Raw genomic sequence first — 26,691 nt, forward strand, 5'->3', positions numbered from 1 at the left:
AAAAACCCCAAAACATTGCCAGAGTAGCCTTCATGCACGGACACGTGCCATGGTTCCTGGAATACAGTGAGTACTTGTTTTTCCTTCTTTCTTATTCCTCTGATATCATCTCACCCTTTATTTCACTGATGCCTACTGAGGCCTGTTCTCATGCCAGGCCCTGTGCCAGGCATGAAGATGAAGAGCACACATCCTGCCCTCAGGAGATCACAGTCCAAAAGGAAGACATGCAGACAGATTAAAGACAGTGTGTTGTGGGGAAACACAGACTATGTTCACAGTGCAGGGAGGGGAGTCTGTGAGAAGAGAAGCGACTGGAGAGCTGACCCAGAGTTCTCCCAGAGGAAGGCAAACAGAGAGCCTGCTTTCCAGGCAGGAACCAGCACATGTGTGGGGCATGAGTCCCCAGGTGCCTGGGGAAAGTCAAGGCGTCTGATTTCTTGGATGCAATAAATCAGATACAATAAGGGGTGGGAGAGTAGTGGAGAGAGGGACATGTCCAGCGAAAGACCGCAAAGCTCCCATGTGTGAGACGTTGTGAGGAGAGGAGGACCGAGAGCTCGTCACAGCTGTCGACAGGCTGTGAAAGTGTCCTCCTCCATCCTCCAGTCTGGCTGGCCTCTCTCCAGCAGGTAGAAAAATCCCCATACTCCAGGACCCGTGCAGAATGTGGCATTTCCAGGGACACCTAGCATCACCTCTGTCACCCAGCAGTACTTGTTGGGTAAGCAGAAGACCAGGTCCCCAGCCACAGAACCCCACAGTGGTCTGCAGAGAGATTCCTGATGGGCAAGGAAGGCGCCATCGGCAAGGGACTGCAATTTCCCTCCTTTCATACAACTTAGGAGTACAGTCATGTGTCTAAAGCATTTGGGGGTAAAGACATCCCATACCGGGTCAAGTTCCCCACACCCAGTCATCTCTCTCTGGGACACATGGCCTCAACCGAGAGGGAAGGTGAACCTTGCTGAAAAACCAAGTTTATGGAGGCTTTAATCCTAAGTCTCCCTTGTGGAGTTAATTTTCTGAGTATTTCTCATCACAGTTCACTGAAATCACAAATTAACATCCACTCTGAGGAAAACGCTCATTACAGCACACGTCAGAGAAAGGAGTCTTAAGCTTGGGAAGATCCAAGCACCTTCTCTTACACTTTATAAAGTAAAAAGGGGGTGTGTAGCAAACTGAATGGACTGGAACCCCATCAGAGGTAGAACAAAGGAACACCCCGGGAGAATTAGTTCAAACAAGTTGGCCATAGTCAAACACTGAGTTACAAAACAGTGAGTTACGAAACAGTCAGCATATGTCATGTACACCGTCAACCCCTTTGCCAGGAAGCTCAGTTGTCAGCTGCTTCCTGCCTCGGGAGGCTACTGTCGTCAGGAAGTCATCACCACAGCTCAGAGCTCACCCATGAGCCAACCCACATGTGCCACATGGCCACTGGCCACTCTGCTGGGCCCTCCTACCAACCTTCCACATACCAGGAGACCCTTGAAAGCGGGTAGCTGGGCCACTGCAGTTGGCTAAAGGCCAAGCATCACCCATGGTGAGGGGCTGGCAAGCTGAACCCAGAACTGAAAGCTCTCCTGTCCAAGTCCATCAGAGGTCACTTGAACATCAGAGCTACAGTAGCGCCCGTGGCTTCAATTCTGTATTGTGGGATTGGAACCCTCTAAATGCCCATCACCACAAAAAAACTCGACAGGCCTTGTGAACAAAACAGAAAGAACTTCCACCAAGAGCTGAGAAATAAATTCCTCCTTTTCTGTGGAGTGGACCGCAGCACCAAGAGAGCACCCAACTCTCGCTGCAATGATACAGCTTTTGCCCTTGATGGGTCCCAGTTCAAAGTTGAGAGTTGATGCCCTTTATCCTTAATTTATCTGTCCTTATAATATTGCTTTACCACTTCTAATACCATAAATACACACTTTAAAAAAACAACTCTTTCTCCTATTTCAGTTGGATGAAGGTATGTTATGGGTAAAATTTGTGGCTACATAAACACACCTCCCGCTACCACTACTTCGAGCTACCTCGAGCAGCAAATTAAACCAAACACATCTTTTGGATGGGTGGCGAAGATGATTTTAATGACCTTTCTGCTTTTATCTGGAGGCCGGGGTAAATTACATAAACTAATTTTCTGTCTCCTGCCCCGTGAACAAACAGGTCTCTTTTGCTGGGTTGGTCGAGTTGTAACTTCACCACCAGAGGGTGCTACTTGTTTGCTTCTAAAATTGATCTCACTCTAGGGCTTGCACAATGGAGGTACTGAGCCTGAAGAACCAACCCCCAACTGCTTTGGGAGAGGTTTCCAGAATGTTAGAGGCAGTGAGGGATTTCAAGGAGTCAGATTTCACTTTGATCTTGAAATGATGCACTGAGAGCTAAAGATCTGTAGCTCACACAAAGCAAGCTGCTCTGATTCATTAATTTTCTGTAAACCAAGCAGGGAATGTTAACCGTGTTTTGTTGCCCTGGATTTTGTCTGTATTTACAGGGTAACACCAAGGAACCCGGAGCTCTAGTAGCCTCCTCACCGCACTGTGCAATCAAATTGTAAAGTAAGAAGAAGGTGTGCTTTGTGGGAACAACAATGTCCCTCTCTAACAATGAGCCTCTCCCTCAGCCTGTATGCACATCTCTCTCTGCTATCTGCATAGTGTTGCTTGGCATACTTCTTTACTTCCAGTAAGGGTCTGATTTACCACCTTCCGCTTCTCTCAGGAGTGTACCATTATGATTCAGTGAGATTGGCACGTGCATGTTCCACTTGGTATTTTCTGGACTACACAAAGGAGACTTGGTGTGCACTTCACTTGCATGGAGCTTGCAGAGAACATATTTCTACATAGTGGTTAGTAACCCTTGTGTGTTGTCATCTCAACCTGGCAAAGCAAATCCAGGGTCAGCAGAGATTCTCGGTAAAGGGCCAGGTTAACTTAAAGATGTCGGGTTCTTTCACTGTGACTCAACCTTACCACTGTCAAGAGGGTGGCCACAGCTGTACACAGCTGGATGTGGTCACAGTCCAATAACACTATTTCTGGAGACAGGTGGTGGGCTACAGTTTGCCAACACTTGCAAATGATGTACCTATTCTTGTTGATAAAATTCAGACGAGTTTTTACCACTGTTCTTTGGCGATTCTCATCCTGCTCACACAGTTTTGATGTAGCACACACACTCACTAGGTTATCCGCTTTAAACCCTTAGAGGAATATCACTGGGTTTCGTCTTCATAGGTTTAAAAACCAGAACTAAAGGAGCCTTTGGCTTCCAAAGTGTTTTCATGTTTGTGTTCTGTGAAGATCTTTTGTGGTAAAGTATGAAATCAATGAGAAGGATGTTACTTGCTGGCAATTTCTCCAGAGATAATATGGAAAGTAAACAAAAAACATCATTTACCTTCAGACTGATGTGTTGCAAGTGGAGTCTGGGTCTCCTTCGAGTAGGACACTACTTCCCTTGGCAGGAAGTCCACTTGGGTGACCTTCGACACACCCAGCTTATGCAATCTTCTTCTGCAAGTGATAGAGAACAAATGCTCAGGAAGGGAAGGCATTCCCTGCAGAAGAGCTATCAGTAGTCAAGCAAAGCAAAGCACTAAAACAAGCAGACCACAAACTTCTTCAGTGTATCAGTGCCAGAGGCAGGCCAGTGAAACAGAACTGACCCTGGGCTGGCTTCTGGGATACTTGGGTTCTTGGCCTTTGACCCTAATTTACTGAGTAATGTCAGATAAGACCCTGATGCTGGCCCTCAGCTGTCCTATCTGTGAAATGAAGCCCTGGTCCAGCTCAGACAAGAGCTCCCATTGTAAGCATCCCTGCTTCTTCTTGGTTAAAATCTGTAAAGGGACCTCTCCTTTGCAGCACAGGATCCTAGTCACAGGCAAAAGGGAAAAAAGAAAAGTAATGCTTCTCCAATTGGAGGAAAGAGAATTGGGATCCTTAGCGGAGTGATACATTCTCCATGACATCAGCAAGATGGTCATATTCTAAGGCAGAGTTTCTCCAGAAGAGGAACTAACACAGATCAGTACGTGAATCTGTGTGAAAGACACACTGCTACAGCACAGATGGAGAACATGGCATCCAGTCAGAGAGTTGGCATCTTGGCACAGCATCCCAAGACCACGGAAAAAACTATGTCTCGATATGATATTTATGTGGCACTCCTAGAGTATTCAGATGTCTCCTCCTGTCCTTAAAAAACCTCTAGGGAATGTGTGGTAATGCAGTCATCTCCATTTTATAGGTGAGGTAAGTGAGAGTCTGCTTAAGACACACACCCAAGCATATGCAATTCATCATCGACAGACACAGGGTGAAAACACTACTGACCTAGGCCCTGGTCAAGTCTCCACCAAGCCAAACTCCTATCTGTGGTTCTTATTGGTGAGTAGAGACAGAGTCTCACACTGTCACCCAGGCTGGTGTGCAGTGGTGTGATCACAGCTCCCTACAATCTTGATTTCCTGAGCTCAAGCAATCTTTGTGCCTCAGTCTCCCAAGTATCTGGGACAATGGGCATGCACTACTACACCCAGTTAATAGATAGATAGATAGATAGATAGATAGATAGATAGATAGATAGATAGATAGATAGATAGATAGATAGATATAGGGTTTTGCTATGTTGCCTGTGCTGGTCTGGAATTGCTGGCCTCAAGTGATCCTCCTACTTTGGCCTCCCAAAGTGCTGGGACTACGGGTATGAGCCTCTGCATCCCACCAACTGGTGAGTTCTGAGTCACTGCAAAATTCTAAAGTGCTTCCTGAGACACCCAGAAAGCATCTGATCATGGAGGCCGTATTGTCTACTGGTTGGACACATTAGCTACTAGCCCTACCACTCACCAGCTGTGAGTCTTATCTTGAACAAGTTACTAAGCTCTCAGTGCTTCCATTTTCTCATCTGTAAAATGGAGATAATGGTGCTTTCTACTATGACTGTTAGGGGTAATGTATATGTCCCACATCTTGGGTATCCTGCATATACCACACATATACACAACCTATTCATAAGGTATAATTTACAAACACAAGTATCTTAAAACAGTTTCTGGAACATTATTTCTAGTATACAGATTTAGTATCAGGCCTAGTCTACTAGATTACCCAGTAGTTTCTAGGCATGGAGTATATGTGCGTCTCTGCAAGAGAAAAGGGTATGACATTCATTTGACCAAAACCCCACGCTTCCCTGCTCTCTAGGGTCAACAGCAGCATGCCCTACGTGTATAGTAGGGCTTAATTAACACCAGCAGACGGCCCAGCCTCACGGCTTTTTCTCTAAGTTATGTCTAGTAGGAACACAATGAGTTTCCACAGTTGGGAGTTTCATGTACAACTTTTCAAACAGCCTAGAAAAACAAAACTTCTTCTTTTTAAAGAGTTACTAAAACAACTGAGGTGAGATCTAAGATGTGTTCGAAGTTGGTACTAGCAAACGAACACACACACGCTGGTATAGAGGACAAGCTTGCCGCCTGGCTCTGTCCTGCAGGGAAACATGACTACAGCCCAGTCCCATGTGGGCCTGGCTGCAAGGGCTTCCTGCACTGGGACTCTGGGCCGCAGGAGGCCAAAGAGGCCAATCTGGGCCAGCACTCCCTCCCATGCAGCCTCCACTCACAGAAACGGGGAGGCACACAAAATATACTAGAAACATATGACCAAAGGACATGAAAGGCTTGACATTCCAGAGTAAGATATTCAATGTATTATTTAAAAACCTCCTTGGGGCTGGATATGGTAGTTCATGCCTGTAACCGCAGCACTTGGGAGGCTGAAGCGAGAGGATCATTTGAGTCCAGGAGTTTGAGACTAGCCTGGGCAATATAGTAAGACTTCATCTGTAATTTAAAAAAAATAATAAATTGGGTATGTGGCACACATCTGTAGTCCCATCAACTTGGGAGGTTGAGATGGAAGGATTGCTTGAGCCCAGAAGATTGGGATCAGCCCAGGCAACATAGTGAATGAGACCTTGTCTCTATAAAAAATTTTAAAAAGTTAGTTGAACATGTAGCACGCACCTATAGTCCTAGCTACTCAGGAGGCTGAGGCAGGAGGATCTCCTGAGCCCAGGAGGATGAAGCTTCAGTGAGTTGAGACCTCAACTCAAAAAGAAAAGAAAAAAGAAAAAAATTTCTTGGGTCAGAAAACAATCTTCTTCCTGAAATGGGTCTTTCTTGAAGCACCAGAAGAAAAAAACATGAAGACACACACACCCAGGACGACCAGAGTCCAAGGCCCTCCTGCTGTCTTATAGCCTAGAGCATCTTTCTGAGGTCCAGACAGGCCCATCTTTATTACAAGCCAGGAGACAGAAAAGAAACCACATCAAACTGGGGCCAGTACTACATTTAGAGGCCAACCTAGACCCTAGACTCCCATGAGCACCTGTGTGAGGCCAGAGTTTGCAGGCTCTGGTTGTGTGGTAGCTGCACCTGCAGGCAAGGACCCCAGGCTGTTTTGCTAACACAGCACAGGCTACAGACCTGTCTTGTCTGGGGACCAGTGACAGTTATCAGGCAACGGGAGGCTGAGCTATAACTAGATTGTCCATCACAGGGGTCTGACGCCAACTGGTGACACAGCTCAGCATAATGATGAAGCCATGCCCTCTTGCTGGAACAGGGCTAAAAGCCCACTTTGTCCCTCAGTGCTGACTTGCAGGTGAAAGTACTCAACAAGTGGCAACCTCCCCCCCTCCAAGTCTCAGGCTTCTTATCTGTAAAATGGGTCTTCACCCTTGAGCTATAAGGTTCAGATGAAGATGATTCTTACAAAGCACTTAGTTCAGGGCCTGGGACATGGTACATGGCTCTCAGTTCAAGCAGCACTATCTGCATTTTATCTTTTTTGAGGAATATAAAAGGCCTACATTTTAAAAAATAATCAGAGAAAGCAGATTTGTGAGTGCGTAAAATTAAAGATCTTTAGGACAGTAGAGTTAGTAGGGCTTTCTGCGAATAAGACAGGACTCACACTCCCCATTCCTCTGCGTGGGTATGTAAAGGTTTGGACTGCTCAGAGAGTTCGTGTGCTTTTCCTTTAACTAGGAGTATTACCCTTTCTCAGAAAACGACTTGGTTTTCAAAACCTAGTGTGAGTAAGTGCATTGATCTCACTAAAACACAATATTCTCTTTCTCAATCATTATTGAAAAGCTTCACACAAAAAAAAATAATAATAAAAATAAGTTAAAAAGAAGAAGAAAAGAAAAGCGTCAAAAAAAAAAGAAAACAAAAGAAAAGAAAAATTTCAACCAGTTTTTCACTGACATTGTGTTTGTGAATTCAGGGTCTCAACTGGACCCAAGCCATCAAAAAGAAAGACATTGATCATCAGCTGATACACAGATTGACTTGTGGTCCTCCTGTATTGAGGGTGAATCTGTCTCCAATCCTGTATACTTTTAAAGCAACTCTTTGTGACACTTCTTAGAGGTTACTGGCGTGTTGCTTCCAAATGATCTCAAGACTGATTAAGCTGCATTTACATCAGATGCTTTTATTCTCTGTGCCTATTTTGCTGGTATTTTAGTAACCATGTACTAAAAGATGCCCAACACCTCACATATTATCTTCCTTTTCCCTCATTAAAATTTTATATCATATTCTAATTTTACAGAGGAGAAAATAGAAGCTCAGTAATGTTTTTACAGAGGAGAAAATAGAAGCTCAGAAATTTGCCAAAATCACAAAGACAGAAAGTGTCAGAGCTGAGCCTTGGGCTTTAAGGACATGTAAGTCCAAGGACATGTACTGAAAAACTGCTGCAGTGACCTTGTTAAGTGTGTTCTTGTTTTCTGATGCCTATGACCATCCACTTAACACCTATGATCATCTACTTGATGCCAATGACCATCCATTTAATACCAATGATCATCCACTTAATGCCTATGACCATCCACTCAATATCAATACCTATAACTATCCACTTAATGCCTATGACCAGCCAATTAATGCCCATGACCATCTACTTAGTGCCTATGACCATACACTTAGTGACTATAACCATCCACTTAACGCCTGTAACATCCACTTAATACCTGTGACCATCCACTCAATGCCTATGACCATCTACTTGACATCTATGATCATCCACTTAACACATACAACCATCCACTTAATGCTTATGACCATCTACTTAATGCCTATGACCATCCACTTAATGCCTGTGACCATTCACTTAATGCTAATGCTGATAACCATCCACTCAATGCCTGTGATCATCCACTTAATGACTAACACAGCCCACTTAATGCCTATGGCCATCCACTTAACGCCAGTGACCATTTAATTAATGCCTATGACCATATACTTAAAGCCTGTAACCAATCACTTGATGCCAATGACCATTCACTGAACACCTATAACTACCCACAAAATGCCCATTACCACAGACTTAATGTCTATGACCACCCATTAATGCCTATGACTATTCACTTAATGCCCGTGAAAATCCACTTAATGCCTATGATCATTCATTTAACAACTATGACCATCCACTAACACCTATGACCATCCACTTAATGGCTATGATAATCACTAAATGCCTGTAACCATCCACTCGATGCCTGTGACCATCCACTTGATGCAGATGACAATCCACTTCACACCTATAACCATCTATCTAATGTCATGACCATCCACTTAACACCTATGACCATCTGCTTAACACCTGTAAGCACTCACTTAATGCCTGTTACTATCAGTTAATACCCGTGACCATCCATGTAATGTCTATGACCATGCACATAATGCCTATGACCATCCACATAACTCTTGTGACCATTCACTTAATGCCTATAACACCCACTTAACAGATATGACCATTCACCTAACACCTATGGTCACCCAGTTAACACCTATGACCATCCACCTAACACCTATAGCCACCCACTTAACACCTGTGACCATTCACCTAACACCTATGACCTTCTAATTAATGCCTGTAATAGTCCACTTGATGACTATGATGAGTCACCTAACACCTATGATCACCCACTCATGCCTGTGACCATCTATTTAATGTCAGTGACCTTCCATTAAATGCCTAGGACCATCCACTTAATGGCTATGATCATCCACTAAACACCTATGACCATCCACTTAGAGGCTATGATCATCCACTAAATGCCTGTGATCATTGACTTGAAGCTGTTACCATCCAATTTACATTTATGTACACTTATGACCATCCACTTACCACCTATAACCATTCATTTAATGCCTATAGCCTTCACTTAATATCTATGGCCATCCACTTTATGCCTATGACCATTCACCTAATGCCTGTTACCATTCACATAATGCCAATGTCTATAACCATTCACTTAATGCCCAAGACCACCCACTTAATACCTAAGACCATCTATCTCATATCTATGACCATCCAGCAAATCCCTAGGACCATACATTTAATGTCTATGATCATCACTTAATTCCTGTGACCATCAACTTGACACCTGTGACCAACCACTTGACGCCCAAGACCATCCACTTAATGCCTATTACCATGCACTTGATGCCTATGACCATCCATTTAATGCCAATGACCATCCACTTAATGCTTATGGCCATCACTTAATGCTTGTGACCACCCACTTAATGCCTATGACCATTCACTTGACACTTGGGACAATCCACATAACACCTATAGCCATCCACTTACTGTCTTATGACCATCTATTAACACCTATGACCATCCACTTGATGCCTATGACCATCCACTTGATGCCTTTGATCATCCACTTGATGCCTATTACAATTCACTACACAATTATGACCAATCACTTGACGCCTATGTTCATCTACTTAATGATTATGACCATACACTTAATGACTAAGGACCATTTACTTAATGCCTATAACCACTATTTAATGCCTATGACCATCCATTTAATGCCTAAGACCACCCAAGTAGCACCTATGACTATTCACTTAACACCTATGACAACCTACTTAAAACCTATGATTATTCACATAAGGTCAATGACCATCTACTTGAATCTTGTGACAGTCCCATTGATACCCATGACGATCCACTTAAAGACTATGACTACCCAATTAACATCTATGATCATTCACTCAACACCTATGACCACCCCCTTAATGCCTATGAATATCTACTTAATGCCTATAAACATACACTTAATGCCTACAATCATTCACTTAATGCCTGTGACCACCCACTTACTGCCTATGACCATGCACTTAACAACTATGACCATCCACTTAATGTCTCTGACCATCCACTTAATAACTGTGACCATCCACTTAAAGTCAATGACCATCTACTTAATGTCTATGACCAATCTGTTAACACCTATGACCATCTACTTAACGCCTATGGCCATCCACTTAACACCTATGACCATTCACTTAATGTCTATGACCATTCAGTTAACACCTATGACCATCCACTCAACTCCTACGACCATCCAATTAATGCTTTTGACCATCCACTCAATGCCTATGACAATCCACTCAATGCCTATGATCATCCACTCAATGCTTATGATCATTCACTTAACACCTATGACCCCATCCACTTAACACCTATGACCATCCACTTAACGCCTATGAACATCCACTCAATGCCTATGATCAAACATTTAATGACTATGATCATCCAGTTAACGCCTATGATCATCCACTCAAATGCCTAGGACCATCCACTCAACACCTGTGACCATTCAGTTAGTGCTTATGGCCATCCACTCAATGCCTATGACCATCTAATTAGTGCTTGTGACCATCCACTTAACACCTGTGATCATTCACTTAACACTTATGTCCATCCACTTAGTGTTTAAGACCAACCACTCAACACCTATGACTATCCAATTAATGCTTGTGACCATCCACCTAATGCCTATGGCCATCCACTTAATACCTGTGACCATTCACTTTATGTCTATGATCATCCACTTAATACCTGTGACCATCCACTTAACATCTATGATCATCCACTGAATGCCTATGACCATCCTCTCAACACCTGTGACCTTCCAATTAATGCTTGTGACCATCCACTTAATGCCTATGAGCATCCTTTTATCTCCTATGACCATTCACTTAACACCTCTGACCATCCAGTTAATGCCTATGACCAGTCAGCTAACACCTATGACCATTCACTTAATGCCTATTGCCATCCACTTAAAGCCTATAGCCATCCAATAAATACTTATGACCACCCACTTAATGCCTATGACCACCCACTTAATGCCTATGACAATTCACTTGGCACTTATGACAATCCACTTAACACCTATAACCATCTACTTAATGCTTTTGACCATCTACTCATTGAGGCAAACTTGGTACAACCTAACATAGAAGTCCAAGCATTTTAGAAGCATGAGAACGCACTCTGGAGCGGCAGCCTGGTTTAGATCCTCAGGACGTAATGGAAGGATAATGTTTCTGATGTAAGTTCCACACAATTACTCCCAGTCATAGGGGTTCCATAGAGGACAGCCAGGCCTTCTGCTTAGGCATGCTCTCAACTGATTCCTTACTGCAAGTTAAGCAAGACAAGGCACACACTGCAGCATCAGTACTACCATTGAATGAGAATCCTCATTCTTTCTGGTCAGGCTCCAGGTTCCAGGCTGGCTCATCTGTCCTGACTCTGTGATACCTTTCCTGCCATCCCACAGCCCTCCTGGTAACACCTGCCCTGCTCCCTGCACACACAGATACTTCTGCCAAAGTCCTTAGTACATGTCGTGTATAGTGACCCATAGGTTAATGACTGGGACTCCTGAGAAATGGGTCATTAGTCAATTTTGTTGTTGTGCAAACATCACAGAGTGTGCTCACACAGACCTGCATGGTCTAGCCTACCACACACCTAGGGTGTATGGTCTACCTGTTGCTCCTAAGCTATAAACATACACAGCATGTTATTGTAGTGAATACTGCAGGCAATTGTAGCACACGGTAAGCATTCGTGTGTCTAAACACATCTAAACATAGAAAAGGTACAGTAACAATACAATCTTATAACCTCATGGGACCACCATTGCATATGCGGTCGATGTTGACCAAAACATCATTATGCGGTGCATGACTGCTTTCCTTCTTTTCGTGTCTGTTTCCCCTGTCTTGATTGCAAACTCGCTTGTTCATCCCTGACTCATGTATCTCTGCACCCTGGGGCTTAGTGTCAGGTGCAGAGCAGAAGCTAAATAAATGTTCAATGGAGGAAGGAAGGGAAGAAGGGAAGAGGAGGAAAAGTCAGAAGAAATGATGTGGAAATATAAGTTGAGACTTAAGAACCTATGTCCTGGCTAACATGGCATTATTATTAACTCATACTGTGTATCTTCACTTTGGTAACGTAGTCCAAAATAAGAGGGGTTTTGTGGAATTAAACTGTAGTATTTTAAAATAATTGTGGGTGAACAAACAATTCAATGTCACCTAAGCAGTAAAACAAAGCCTCATATATTTAGATTAATTGTGACCATATTTAACAAGTGAAGAGGAAACTCTCATGGGAGAAATCCTAAAGCTGGTGTTCCCAAAGTGTGGCCCCTGACCAGCAGCAGAAGCACTAGGGAACAGCTAGGATGTGGGTTCACTGTCCCCACCCCAAACTCACTGAGCCAGGAACTCTGGGGTGGGGCCCAGTCTTTGTGTTAGTAAGTTTGTCCACACCACCCCCCCCACCCTGATGATGCTGATGTCCCCTGGAGGTTGATATCACTGGCTTGAAAACATTAGATAAAGAGGAGAGGCAGAGACTTCACTGTGTAACCAGATCCGCTTACACCTCACCCTGCCCCAGACCCTTAGTGCCGACGAAAGGGAAGACGTCTTTGACCCACGCTTGTGACGTTCTGAGACAGGCAGGTGGAAAGGCAAGGAGAAGGCGAGGGGGTGAGGCTGGACAAGGTGGACTGCAGTGAATGCAATACTAAGAAACTGCCTCAAGAGTCTATGCTAGATCTCAAGGTGAAAGTCAGAAAGGGGCTTCCGACATGCTGAGGTATAGAGCCACAGATCCTTGACATGTGGACTGGACCTTGTCCTGAAGGGAGGAGAGGTTGGGCTCCCTTCTCTGCCCCAAGAGTACTGGGGGCTTCCTTTCCACCTTGCTCTGTCTACTTGGCTGAGCAAAAAAGCCACACTGCCCCAAAGTTGAACTGCTTCTCTTGAAAATGAAAATCAGGACTTGAAGAATAAAAAATGAAGGTACTTGGAGCATGAGAAGTTTATTTGCCACAGCTTGGGGTGAAGAGATTTCAAGTCTGCCTCTAGCATAACTCTGTCCACCCAGGCTCTGCCCATGTGTCCTTGATTGGACATTATGAATCACAAGAGAAAGCTACCCTCTTGCAAGAATCACCACCCCCTTTCTTTTGCCGTTTCTGGCTCAACTGAGATGTTTATCTATCCACCTACAACAAGACTAGAACAGCTTTGCTGGTTTACTTACAAGGTTTTATTATCCAAGAGAGATGAAGCCCAAAGTGTGAAGTATATGAGCCATGCTATCTACCAAAGTCAAAGAAATTTAGGGTTAGACAGACTTACTCCCAAATATAAGGATTCTGTCTTCTCATCAACAGCAAGAGAAATGTGTATGTCACCACTGGAGTTCTAAGAAATGCACACTGTGTGGCTCTTCTTCTTTCTAAGATAAAGAAAATTTCAAGAAAACCCTCATATTTTAGAATGTTATTAAAACTACAGATATTATTGCTAATAACATGGAGAATAAATCCTTGCAAAGCATAGTACTCTCTACGAAAGTGGAATGCACCCTGGTTTTATCCCCAGTTTTGGAGAGACCTCCATTCCTTTCAAAACAATGATATGGAAGAGAGACATTATTTTATGCCTACATGTGACGTGCTACAGAAAATTCAATAGATTTCAAAGAAATGACTATCTGGTTGTCTTTAAGAATTAAGGTAGAAAATGTAAATGCAAGAATAATTTTGACATGTTAAGCACCTGGGTGAATGTAGGGCTGGTTATGGAAGGTAAGAGGGAGCACTTTGGCCAGAGACTTAGGATCAAGACAGCCTTAAATTTCTTGTATCGAAATAAAATTCACATGCCATAAAATTTCCCCCTTGGAACTGTACGATGTAGTGTTTCTTAGAACATTCACAAAGTTGTGCAGTCATCATCACTATCTAATGACACAACCTTCTCATTGCCCCAAGAGAAATCCTATACCTATGGACAGTCACTCCCTATTCCCTCCTCCCCTAACCCTTGGCAACTACTAATAATAGATTTCCTGTCTACTTTCAGATAAATAGAGTAATACAATATGTGGCCTTTTCTTTCACCTAATGTTTTCAAGTTTCATCAATGTTGTAGTATGTATCATTATATCATTATATTATTATAGTCCACTGCATGGCTATACATTATTTTCAATCCATTCATCAACTGGTAGACATGTGGGTTGTTTCCAATGTGGGCCATTATGAACATGCTGCTGTGAGCATTTATGCACAGTCTTTCCTCTGTGTCTGTGGTTCCACATCCGCATTGTTAACCAACCGTGAATGCAAAATATTCAAAAAGAAAAATAACAATACCATAATCAAAATATACAAAATTTTAAATACAGTCTAACAACTATTTACATAGCATTTATGTTGCATTCAGTGTTATAAGTAATCCAGATATGATTTAAAGTATTGGGAGGGTGTGCATAGATTACATGCAAACACTACACCATTTTATGTAAAGGATTTGTGCAATCCCAGGTTTTGGTATCTGTGAGGGGTCCTGGAACCAATGCCCTAGAAAATGGAGGTATAGCTATACAAGTTTACCACTAGCATAGTCCCGCCCACCCAGGCTCTGTCATGTGTGAACATATGGTTTTAATTCTCTTGAATATGTACCATGCACCTAGGATTGGAGCTGCTGGTTCATACGGCAGGTAATTCCATTTTTAACTTTCTGAGGAACTGCCAAACTGTTTTCCAAAGTAGCTGCACCATTTTACATTCTCGCTAGTAATATATGAGGGTTCTACTTTCTCTATAACTCCTCAATTTATTATCTGACTTTTTTTGTTGTTTTTATAGAGACAGGGTCTCACTCTGTTGCCCAGGCTGAAGGGCAGTAGTGTAATCATAGCTCACTATAACCTCTAACTCCTGGACTCAAGCAGTTCTCCTGCTTCAGTTCCCTGAGCAGCCAGGATTATAGGTGCATACCTCCATGCCTGGTTAATTTTATTATTTTTTTTGTAGAGACGTGGTCTTGCTATATTGCCCAGGCTGTTTCAAACTCCTGGTCTCAGGCAATCCTCCTGCCTTGGCCTCCCAAAGTGCTGGGATTATAGATGTCAACCAGTATGCCCAACCTTATCTGTCTTTTGATTATAACACCTAGTGAATATGAAGTAGTACCTTATTGTGGGTTTGATTCACATTTTTCTAATGGCTAAAGATGTTGAGCATTTTTTTCTTGGGCTTATTGGTTTTTTGTGCATCCTCTTTGGAGAAGGGTCCCTCCAAATTTTTGCCCATTTTAAAATTTGGTTATTTATCTTTTTATTATTGAGGTGTAAGAATTTTTAATCATTTGTTTATTTATTTATTTATTTATTTTTATATTTCATTTTAAAGATGTGGGGTACAAGTCAAGATTAGATATACAAGTGGACATTGTACAGCCAAAGTTTGGGCTTCCCTTTGGTCACCAGTAAGAATTTTTTAAATATATGCATATGTTCTAGATATTTGGCCTTTATCAGATATGTGACTTGCAAATATTTTCATGCATTCTTTGGGCTGTATTTTCACTCTCTTGGCAGTAGACTTTGAAGTGCAAAAGTGTTCAATTTAAATGAAATCCAGCTTATCTCTTGCTTTTGGTGCCATCTAAAAACAAAATCATTGTCTTAGTCCAAGGTCACAAAAATTGAAACCTACACTTTCTCCCAAGAGTTTTGCAGCTTTAGCTTTTACATTTAGGCTTTTGACCTATTTTGAGTTAATATAATAGGAAGCAGGGGTCCAAGTTCATTCCTTTCATGTGGATATCCAGTGTTCCCATGCTTAGTCTTAATGTTCAGAGGTAAGATTGAGTTGGGAAGCAGAGAACGGCTTTTGTCATGACTATTTATCCTCATTGACACCATCTGCCCTAAGCAGGAGCTAGATTTGGCAGTGGCAGGATAGACTCAAGGAGAGAGACCCTGAAAGCTGCCCAGGGTTCATGAAAGCTCTTCGAGCACTTTAGCATGTCTTCCACAGCTAAAGCAGCATAATCAAATTCTAACTGAATCAGGTAGCGACTATAAAATTCATATTCTGATTTCAGACAACAATAAATTTGTATAACAAATTTGATGTTTCTTCATTTCATATTTGAAAAAAGTGAAGAAAGTTGCATAGAGACCACTGTGGCCTATCAAGGAACACAACAGCATTGAAGAACTGGCTTCTACAGTTAAACCTCTAAGTGAGATGGCTACCATAAGAATTTCATAGAGGCAATCAGCTAATCTTTAGATACAGCTCTCATCAGGGTAGACAATGTGTTTTATGACCTATCACCAATGTAGGCAGGTAAAGCTGAAAGATCCAGTCTGACATTAGTGAAGATTTTTTTTTTCATGTCACAATGTAAGAGCCTATCACCAAGAAACATGAGAGCCAGAACTAAAATGCATCCCAGGCAACTAAGAAACTCCTCAAATTTCATGAATTGTGAACAACAACAGCAAAAAGCTCATCAGAAACAGTCTTTGAATAGGAGTCTCAGAGGGTTCCATGACTAAATGATAATGTTGTTGGCACATTGGTTGGATCTGGTGACAATAGAGAAGTGTAGTAGGTAAGGGGGCAGAGGCAGGAGCTTGAGTGAGAAGCCAGGGTGTGGCACTCAGAAGCCAGGAAGTCAAAAGACATCACTACAATAATAGGCAGTTTCTAAAGCAGGAAAGACCTCTGAAATGTAAGCAAATAAGACCAGGAATAGATATTGCTATGACTTGAATGTGCCTCCTCCAAATTTATGTTGAAACTTAATCCCCATTGTGGTGATATTAAAAGGTGGGGTCTTTTGGAACATGATTAAGTCATGAAGGCTCTGCTCTCATGAATAAATGATTGTCTGTAAAAGGGCTGGAAGAAACTAGTGTAGGCCATTCATGCTCTTCTACCTTCTGCCATGAGAGGACAGAGGGTTCAACTTTCCTGTCCTGTGAGAGTGCAGCAATGAGATCCTCCCAAGATACTGAATGCCAGTGGCTTGTTTTTGGACTTTCTAACCCTCATATCGGAGAGAAATACATTTATATCACATACAAATTACCCAGTAGGCGGCATTTAGTTATAGCAGCATAAATAGACTAAGGCAGATTTTTCTCAGAGAAAAGGAATTATTTGGCCAGATGCCAAAGTAGGTCAAGGCCAAAAAAATGAAAGAATGTCTGCATGGGGTCATGACTCAGCTCTGCTGACTTTTATTTCTGCTTCTCCACATGTGGGCATTTCATCCTCAGGACACATCAGAGATGCTACCATAGCTTGTCCTAGTGTTGCTTCTCAGGTTTCTTCAGGTAAGTTTCTCAAGGATGAGCCTCTCAGAGAATGAGAGTGATAATGGTGCCATTTTTCTTCCTTCTACAATGTTTTTTATGTGAATAGGATATCATTTCCTGAATGACAGACAAAGGAACGACTTGGGTTAATATAGTTTATCAGCAACCACAAACAATGTTTGAGCAAGGCATTATACCAGTTCCCTACAATACAGAGAAAATGAGGAGATAGAACATTTCAATCAAAACACAAATAGGAATGCAAGGTAGGGGAAGGGTGGAGCAAGATGTCAGAATAAGAAACTCTAGCACTTGCCCCCCACAACAGAAAAATTAATTTGAACAACTAATCATGTACAAAAACACCTTTGCAAGAATTAAGGAAGCCAAGGAAAAGATCACAGTATCGCCCAACAATAAGAACAGACAATAATAAGAAAAGACCAGTAATAAGAGAAGCTACCTTGAAGAGGATAAAAAGGTCAGTTTTACAGTATTCACATCACCTCTCCCCCAACCAGAGTCAGTACAGTATGAAGAAAGACACCATTAACTTGGGGGAATGAGAGGGAAGTGAGCACAAGACTTTGCCTTGAACCCCAATACTGGGCCCATACAGTAAAACCCAGCACAGGGAGGTCCCACAACACCAGACTCCAGGATGATATCTGGAAACTGAGCCTCCAGACCCATCCCAGGCCCAGGCAGGATTCTGCAGCCCCAGGCTTCAGGTCTGCAAGGTGGACATGATGCCTGATTCACACCATCATCATGCAGACTTCAGTACTCAGTGGCAGGCAGTGGCTGTGAGTTTTCTAGCATGCTGTAGCACTGCACCAGTGGCAGTGGCCTCAGGCTTCACATATGTTTTAACACCATGTCAGCCCCAATGGAGATGGACTTTGGAACCATGCCATATGGCCTTCCCAGAATTTTTGGATAAGCTGATTCTGAAGAAATTTCCCAGACAACATCAGTCTGGGGAGATGGAAATAAGAACATATACCTTCAAATGCATGACCATAAAATTCAAGAACAATCAGGGAAACATGGCATTACCAAAGGGACAAAATAAAGTGCCAGTGACTGACCCTAAGGAACAGGAGATATATTAACTTCCTGACAAAGAATTCAAAATAATTATTTTAAGAAAGTTCAGCAAACTTAAAAAATACAAAGAAATGACAACAAAACGAGGAAAACAATAAGTGAGCAAAACAAGAAATTTAACAAGAGATTGAAATTATTTTTTTAAAGTAAATTCTGGGGCTGAAAAATACAAAAACAAAGTAAAAGATGCAATAGAGAACATCGGCAGCAGAACTGATCAAGCAGAAGAAAGTATTTGTGAACTTGAAGATTGGTAACTTGAAAACATATAGGAAAGGGGGGAAAGAATGAAAAGGAATAAAGAAATATTATTGGACTCATAGAACAGAATCACAAAGGGAAATTTTGAGTCCTAGGAGCTTAAGATGTGAAAGAAAAGTATAAAGAGAGTAGAAAACTTATTTAAAGAAATACAATCACGCACAGTATAATTTTTTTTTGGTCAACAAAGGGCCACATGTATGATGGTAGTCTCATAAGATTATAATGGAGCTGAAAAATTCCTATCACCTAGTGACATCATAACTGTTGTAACATCATTGTGCAATGTAGTACTCAAGTATTTGGGGTAATACTGGTGTTTACAAACCTACTGCACTGCCAGTCATATAAAAGTATGGCACATACAATAATGCATAGTACACAATATTTGATAATGATAATAAATAACTATATCACTGGTGTATATATTTATTACCCCATACTTTCATTGTTATGTTAGAATGTAGTCTTCCTACTTATTAAAAAACAAAGTTTACTGGAAAACAGAATGTGGTGTTACACCAACAGCAGCCTCATACATCTCGTGTGTCTTGATTACAGCATTTTCTCTTGTGCTTGATTTAATCTCATGTTGCTTTATTCCTCACGGCCTCTAAGCACATAAGATGCACTGCTAGTGTCGCCAGCAAGAGGCTACATCCACTGATTGATTTGAAAATAAAATTAAAAGTGATTAAGGACTACAGAAGTGGAAAATCAGTGATGCTCACAGCTCACTAGTGAGGCCTGTTGCATTCCACCATAGCCACAGTCTTGAAGAACAAGAACAAAGTGATGGAAGCTCTTAAAGAATCTGCTTCACTAATGGCAACTAGACTAACAAAAATTCAAGAAGGTTCATCAGATATGGAGAAACTTCTCATGACCTGCATGGAAGCCCAGATGCAGAAACACTTTCCTCTCAGCACTGTGTGATCACAGACAAAGCAAAAAGTGTGTTTGTAATGTTGAAAGAACAGGCTAGACATGACTATGGAGTTGAATTTACTGCTAGCTCTAAGTGGTTGACGTGATTAAAGAATCTTTATTCATTGCATAATGAAAAGTGACTAGTGAGTCTGCAGGTGTTGGTGTGAAGGCAGCTGAAGAATTTTTGGAAACTCTAGATAAGCTGATTGTGGAGAAAAATGTCTGCTAGCACAAATTTTCAATATGGCTAAAAACTCCTTATCATGAAAATGATGTTTGAAAGGAATTTGATCCATAAGAAGGCTAAGATAATGCCAGGTTTCAAGTCTTTTAAGGACAGGACAACAGTTTTGCTTAAGGCAATGCTGCAGGTTACAAATGGAAACCCCTTGTGTTCTGGCATAGTGAGAACCCCAGGACCTCAAGATCATCAATAAAGACACATTCTTAGTGCACTCCAGAAGCAATAAGAAGTTATGGATGACCCAACTTCAATCCAAAATGCCTTCCTGAATTTCTCTGACAGAAAAAAAAAAGTACTATTTGGACGATAACATATTCTTCAAAAGTTTTCTTATTGTTAATAATAACTACACTTATTCACTTTATTGGTAATCTTCACCCCAACATGAAAGTGGTATTTCTCCCTCAAAACACCACCTCTTTTGTCCAACCCATGAATCAAGGAGTTACAGCAACTTTTAAGGCCTACTACCTGAGGAGAACCTTTGCCGAGGTTATTGCTGCAACTACAGAGGACACTGGTACAATTCTGAAGAACTGCAATTATGACTGCCTCAAGAACCTTGTGCAGGCTTGAAATGATCTCACCAAAGAGTAAATGAATGGCATCTGGGAAAAGACACTCAAGAGGTCCATCCTGATTTTAAAGAACATGCCAAGGAAGAGAAGAATTCAAAAATCAATGAGGCTGTGGTTGAGATGGCAAGTGATGTTAACCTGGGTTTGAATTGGGACACTGGGGAGCTTTGAGAGGTAGTTCCTGAGAAACTGACTAATGAACACATAGCTAAAGAATAAACAAGAGACAGAGGAACTGCAAAAGGAAAGAAAAGAACGAGATCATCAAAGAAAATGTACTGTGAAGGGTTAAAAAAAAATACTACATTGCAGATCACAGCAACCTCCTTAAAAAGTTTGAAAACATGAACCTCTACACCTAAAGGTCTGAATTAATAGAAAGAAATGTTCATGGTACATTATCTGATTACAAGCAAATCTATAATAAAAATTTTTAAAAGAAACAAACCAAGCAAACCACCAAGATATAGTTCTGTAAAGGGTAACACCTCCTCAGGAAGGGCCTCAGGCAGGTCCTCCAGGAATAATTCAGAAGAAGACATTGTTATCATAGGGGAGATGACAGCTCCATGCTTGCTATTGCCCTTGAAGGACTTTCCAATGGGATAAAATGTACAGGTGAAAAATAGTGATACGGGTAACTCAGTGTATGACTAGGCTAATGTGTGTGTTTGAGACATAGTTTTTAAATAAAAAGTTTAAAAAGTGAAAAAAAACTAAATAGAAAAAAGCTTAAGAGAATAAAAGTGTAAAGACAATATCTTGTACAGCTGTACAGTGTATATGTATTTTAAGCTAAGCATTATTACAAAAAAATCAATAAGCTAAAAAGTTGTTTAGAAAGTTAAAAAGTTACAGTAGGCTAAGGTTAATTTATTATTAAAGAATGAATAAAATAAATCAATTTATTGTAGCTTAAAAATACAGAGTTTATAAAGTATACAATAGTATACAGTAGTGCCCTAGGCCTTCACATTTACTCACCACTCATTCATTGGCTTACCAAGAGCAACTTCAAGCCCACAAACTCCTTTCATGGTAAGCGCCCATTGGTATACAGGTGTACCATTAAAAAAAATATTTTATACTATATTTTTACTGTAGCTTTTCTATGTTTAAACATATTTAGATACACAAAAATGTACCATTGTGCTACAACTGCCTATAGTATTCAGTACAGTAACATTCTATCCAAGTTTGTTACCTAGGAGCAATAGGTTATACAATATAGCCTGTATATCAAGACTGTATATGTATATGTAAGGACACTCTATGATTTTTGTTTAATGACAAAATCACCAAACACTGCAATTCTCAAAACATATCTTGTCAAGCCAACAACTAATAGCAGAAAACTTTCCAAATTTGGAGAAAAATGTAAATATCTAGGTTTTGGAATGTCAAAGGTCTCCAATCAGATTTCATCCAAACAAGACTACCTCAAGACACCTTGTGATCAAACTGTCAAAAATCAAAGACAAAGAGAGGATCTAAAAGCAGCAAGAAAGGAGAAACAAATAACATATAAGGAATTTTGAATACAACTATCAGGAAATTTCACAGCAGAAACCTTACAGGGCAGGAGAATGATATATTCAAATTGCTGAAGGAGAAAATTATGCCAACCAAGAATACTTTATCTAGCAAAGTTACCATTCAGAAATAAAGTAGAGATAAAAACTTTCCCAGACAAACAAAAGCTCAGGGAGTTCATCACTTCCAGAACTGCCCTGTCTTACAAGAAATGCAAAAGGGAGTTCTTCAAGATAACAGAAAAGGATGTTGATGAGTGTTAAATTAAATTTAACCTTAAGCTGACTCCTAGGTTTGGCCTAAAGGTTTTTCTGTGCATAGTGAACTGTAACCTAACTGGATGTGTAAACAGGTTGTAACCTACTCTTGCACCAGAACCAAATTTCCACCAATCAGAGGCAGTCAACATTTCAAACCATACTCAAATAACCAAATGCCTAGTTGTAATCAATTCAGCTGTTCCTGAATATCACTTCTGTCTTCCGTATGTCACTTTTCTTTTTCTGTCCATAAATCCTCTCCAAACACACAGCAACATGAAGTTGTTCTGGACCTATTCTTGTTCAAGGGGACTGTCCAATTTGCAGATTGTTCTGTGGTCAACTAAGCTGTGTTAAATTCTATTTTTCTAAAGTAATACTTGTAACATGAGTAACACAAAAACATCTGAAAGTATAAAATTCACTAGTAAAAGTAATAACAGAGTTAAATTAGAATATTCTAATTCTGCAATGCTGGTGTATAACTCATTTATACCTTTAGTATGAAGGATAAAAGACAAAACTATTAAAAATAATAGTAGCTATAATCATTCATTAAGGGATATGCAATGTAAAAAGATGCAAATAGTGACATTAAAAAATTTAAATGTTAGGGAACAGTGGAGTAAAAGTGTATAGGGATTTTTTGTTTGCAATAAAAATTAAGTTATTATAAGCTTAAAATAATCATATATGTCTATAAGATTTTTTTGTAAACCTCAAGGTAACCACAAAGCAAAAACCTGAGGACAACAGGATGAGAATAAAGGAATTCTACAAAAGACTAAAAAAATTTTTTTTAAATGACAGTACTATAAAAATTACATACAAATAATTACCTTGACTATAAATAGATTAAATTTTCCAACCAAAAGACATAAAGTCTCTGAATGGATATGGAAAACAAGACTCAACTATATACTGCTTACAAGAGACTCACTTAGCTGTAAGGGCACACATACACTGAAAGTGAAGAGATGAAAAAAGATATTCCCTGTGCTCAGACACCAAAAGAGGCAGGAATAGCTATACTTTTATCAGTTTAAATAAGCTTTAAGTAAAAACTGTAAAAAAAAAAACCCAAAGAAGATCATTATATAATGATAAAGCAGTCAATTCCACAACTGTTATATCTACAAATACACACACACACACACACACACCACAGGGTGCCAATAAAAATGTATATACATTTGCTCAAAAGATGGGGTTAATCCAATGAATTCTAGAGTCACCATGTGACAAGCAGGACAGTAGAACTGGCCAGTGCAATCAACTACCAAGTGTGACTTGTATTTATTTTTCCTTATAAGTATATATTGAGTATTACACTTTCAATACAGTTTTTTCCTTTCTTAAAATGTGTGTACATTTTTTTGACATGTGTACTTTCTCTCTCTCTCTCTCTCCATGTATATACACACACACACATATATATAAACATCAGAGCATCTACTTATATAAAGCAAATATTAATAGCTCTAAAGAAAGCGATAGACAGCAATACAACAATAGTAGGGGACTTCAATACCCCACCTTCAGCAATGGACAGATAATCCAGGTAGAAAATCAATAAGAAAAAAATCAGATGTAAACAATACTCTAAACCAAATGCACCTAGCAGGCACACACAGAATATTCCATTCAACAGCTTTAGAACACACATTCTAATCAACAGCACAAGAAACAATCTCCAGAGTAGATCATATGTTAGAACACAAAACAAGTCTCAACAAATCTAATAGATTAGTCCATTTTGTACTACTGTAACAGAATCGTACAGACTAGCTAATTTATATAAACAGCAATGAATTGGCTCAGTTCCGGAGGCTGGGATGTGCCAGATCAAGGATCAAAGGGCCACATGTGGCAAATACTTTCTTACTGATAAAAGGGTGGAAAGGGAGCAAAAGACACAAAGGGAAACAAACTTGTCTTTTAAAGGAACCCACTCTTACAAAAACAAATCCACTCCCATAATAATGGCACTAATCCATTTATGAAGGCAGAACAACTCTTCCAGGCCTCACTTCTTAATACTGTCACAAAGGCAATTCAATTTCAACACAAGTTTGGGAGGAGTCAAACATTTAAACCACAGCATCCAAGAAGATTAAGATCATATCCAGTAACTCTTCTGACCACAATGATATAAAACTAAAAACCAATAACTAAGAAACTCCAGAAAATTAAACAATACACTTCTGAACAACAATTCAGTCAATGAAGAAAGTAAAAGAGAAATTAAGACATTTGCTGTGGCCAACAAAAATGAAAATACAACATACAAAAACTTATGGGAAAACAGCAAAAGCATTCTAAAAGGGAAATTTATGGCAATAAACACCTATTTAAAATAAAAAAACAAAAAGTTCCACCTTCTCAAACCACAGTGGAATAAAAATAAATTTTCAACACCAACAAAATTTCCCCAAAGTCAACAAAGACATGGACACTAAACAACATGATGCTGAACAACTATTGGGTCAACACTGAAATCAAAACAGAAATTAAAAAACTCCTGGAAACAAATGAAAATGAAGAAATATCTTACCAAAACCTCTGGAATACCATGAAATCAGTTCTAAGAGGGAAATTTATATCTCTATGAATACACATCTAGAAAATGAAAAGATCAGAAGTTGACAGCCTAACAAATCACCTAGGGGAGCTGGAAAGAGAAGACCATCAGAACCCTAGCTTTAGCAGAAGAATTCATATCACCAAAATAAGAGCCTAAATATGGGACATAGAGACAAAAGTAACATAGAAAACATCAACAAAAGAAAAGCTAGTTCTTTGAAAGAATTACCAAGATTGATGGATGCCTAGCCAGAATGACCAAGAAAAAGAGAGAAAAAGTCCAAATAAATACAATCAGAAATACAAAAGATCAAATTACAACTGAAAGAAATACAAAAGATTATCAGAGATTAATATGCACACCTGTATGGAAAAAAACTTGATAACCTAAATGAAATGGAGGACTATCTGACATCACACAACCTCCCCACATTGAAACAAGAAGACATTGAGACACTAAATAGACTAATAACTACCCAGGAAATTGATTCTGTCATAAGAAAACTACCTACAAAAAAAAAAAGCCCTGGACCAGATGATTTTCCAGCGGAATTCTATGAAACATACAAGGAGGAGCTAATATCAATCCTATTGAAAGTATTCCAGGCAATAGAGAAAGATAGAATTCTCCCCAAATCATTTTATGAAGCTAACATACATTGATACCCAAACTGGGCTAAGAGCCAACAAACAAAGAGAACTACAGGCCAATATCCCTGATGAACGTAGATATAGAAATTCTCAACAGGATTCTAGCAAATCAGATACAAAAACACATCTCAAAAATCATCCACCATGACCAAGTAAGTTTCATTCCCAGGAGGCAGGGCTGGTTCAACATTCGCAAGACCATAAATACCATTAAATACATCAACAGATGCAAAAACAAGAGCCACATGATTATATCATTAGATGCAGAAAAAGCTTTTGATAAAATCCAGCATCCCTTCTTAATAAAAACCCTCAAACAACTAGGTATAGAAGAAATATACCTTAAAATAGTAAGCATCATCTACAATAAACCAACAGCTAGCATATTGCTAAATGGACAGAAATTGGAAATATTCCCCCTGAAAACTAGAACAAGTCAAGGCTGCCCACTCTCAAACCCTCTGGTTCAACATTGTGGTGGAAGTCCTAGCTAGGGCAATTAGACAAGAGAAGGAAATCAGGGGTATCCAAAGAGGAAGTCAAGTTATCCCTCTTTGCTGACGATATGATCCTATACCTCAAAAATCCAAGATAATCTGTCAAAAACCTGCTTGCACTGATAAAGGACTATGGCAAAGTCTAGGGGTACAAAATAAATGTTAAATAATGTTAAAATGTTAACATTAAAATGTTAAATAACAAAATAAGTGTTAAAATAAATGCAAAAGACAGTTGTATTCTTATACACCAAAAACAAGCAGGTGGAGAACCAAATAAAAAGCACAATCACATTCACAATTGCCACAAAGAAAAAAAGAAAGAAAGAAATACCTCGGAATCTTCATAACCAGAAAAGTGAAAGATCTATACAATGAGAACTACAAAACACTGCTCAAAGAAATCCAAGAAGACACAAACAAATGAAAAAATATTCCATGCTCATGGACAGGAAGAATCAATATTGTTAAGATGTCCATTTC

General features: G+C 40.1%; 1 protein-coding gene across 6 annotated transcripts in view; it reads right to left on the minus strand.

Annotated features, from left to right (window-relative positions):
- The window catches only part of DYNC1I1 (dynein cytoplasmic 1 intermediate chain 1), a 293,645-nt gene that overhangs the window by 222,936 nt on the left and 44,018 nt on the right, over nt 1-26,691 (minus strand). For all 6 annotated transcript variants that reach the window (XM_008073845.2, XM_021706893.1, XM_021706891.1 and 3 more), the window contains one exon: nt 3,418-3,533. In XM_008073845.2, the coding sequence (XP_008072036.2) occupies nt 3,418-3,533 (116 nt within the window). The remainder of the gene's footprint in view (nt 1-3,417; nt 3,534-26,691) is intronic.

This window comes from Carlito syrichta, unplaced genomic scaffold (assembly GCF_000164805.1).
Source record: "Carlito syrichta isolate Samal-C Ts95f unplaced genomic scaffold, Tarsius_syrichta-2.0.1 Scaffold316198, whole genome shotgun sequence".
Lineage (NCBI taxonomy): Eukaryota > Metazoa > Chordata > Mammalia > Primates > Tarsiidae > Carlito > Carlito syrichta.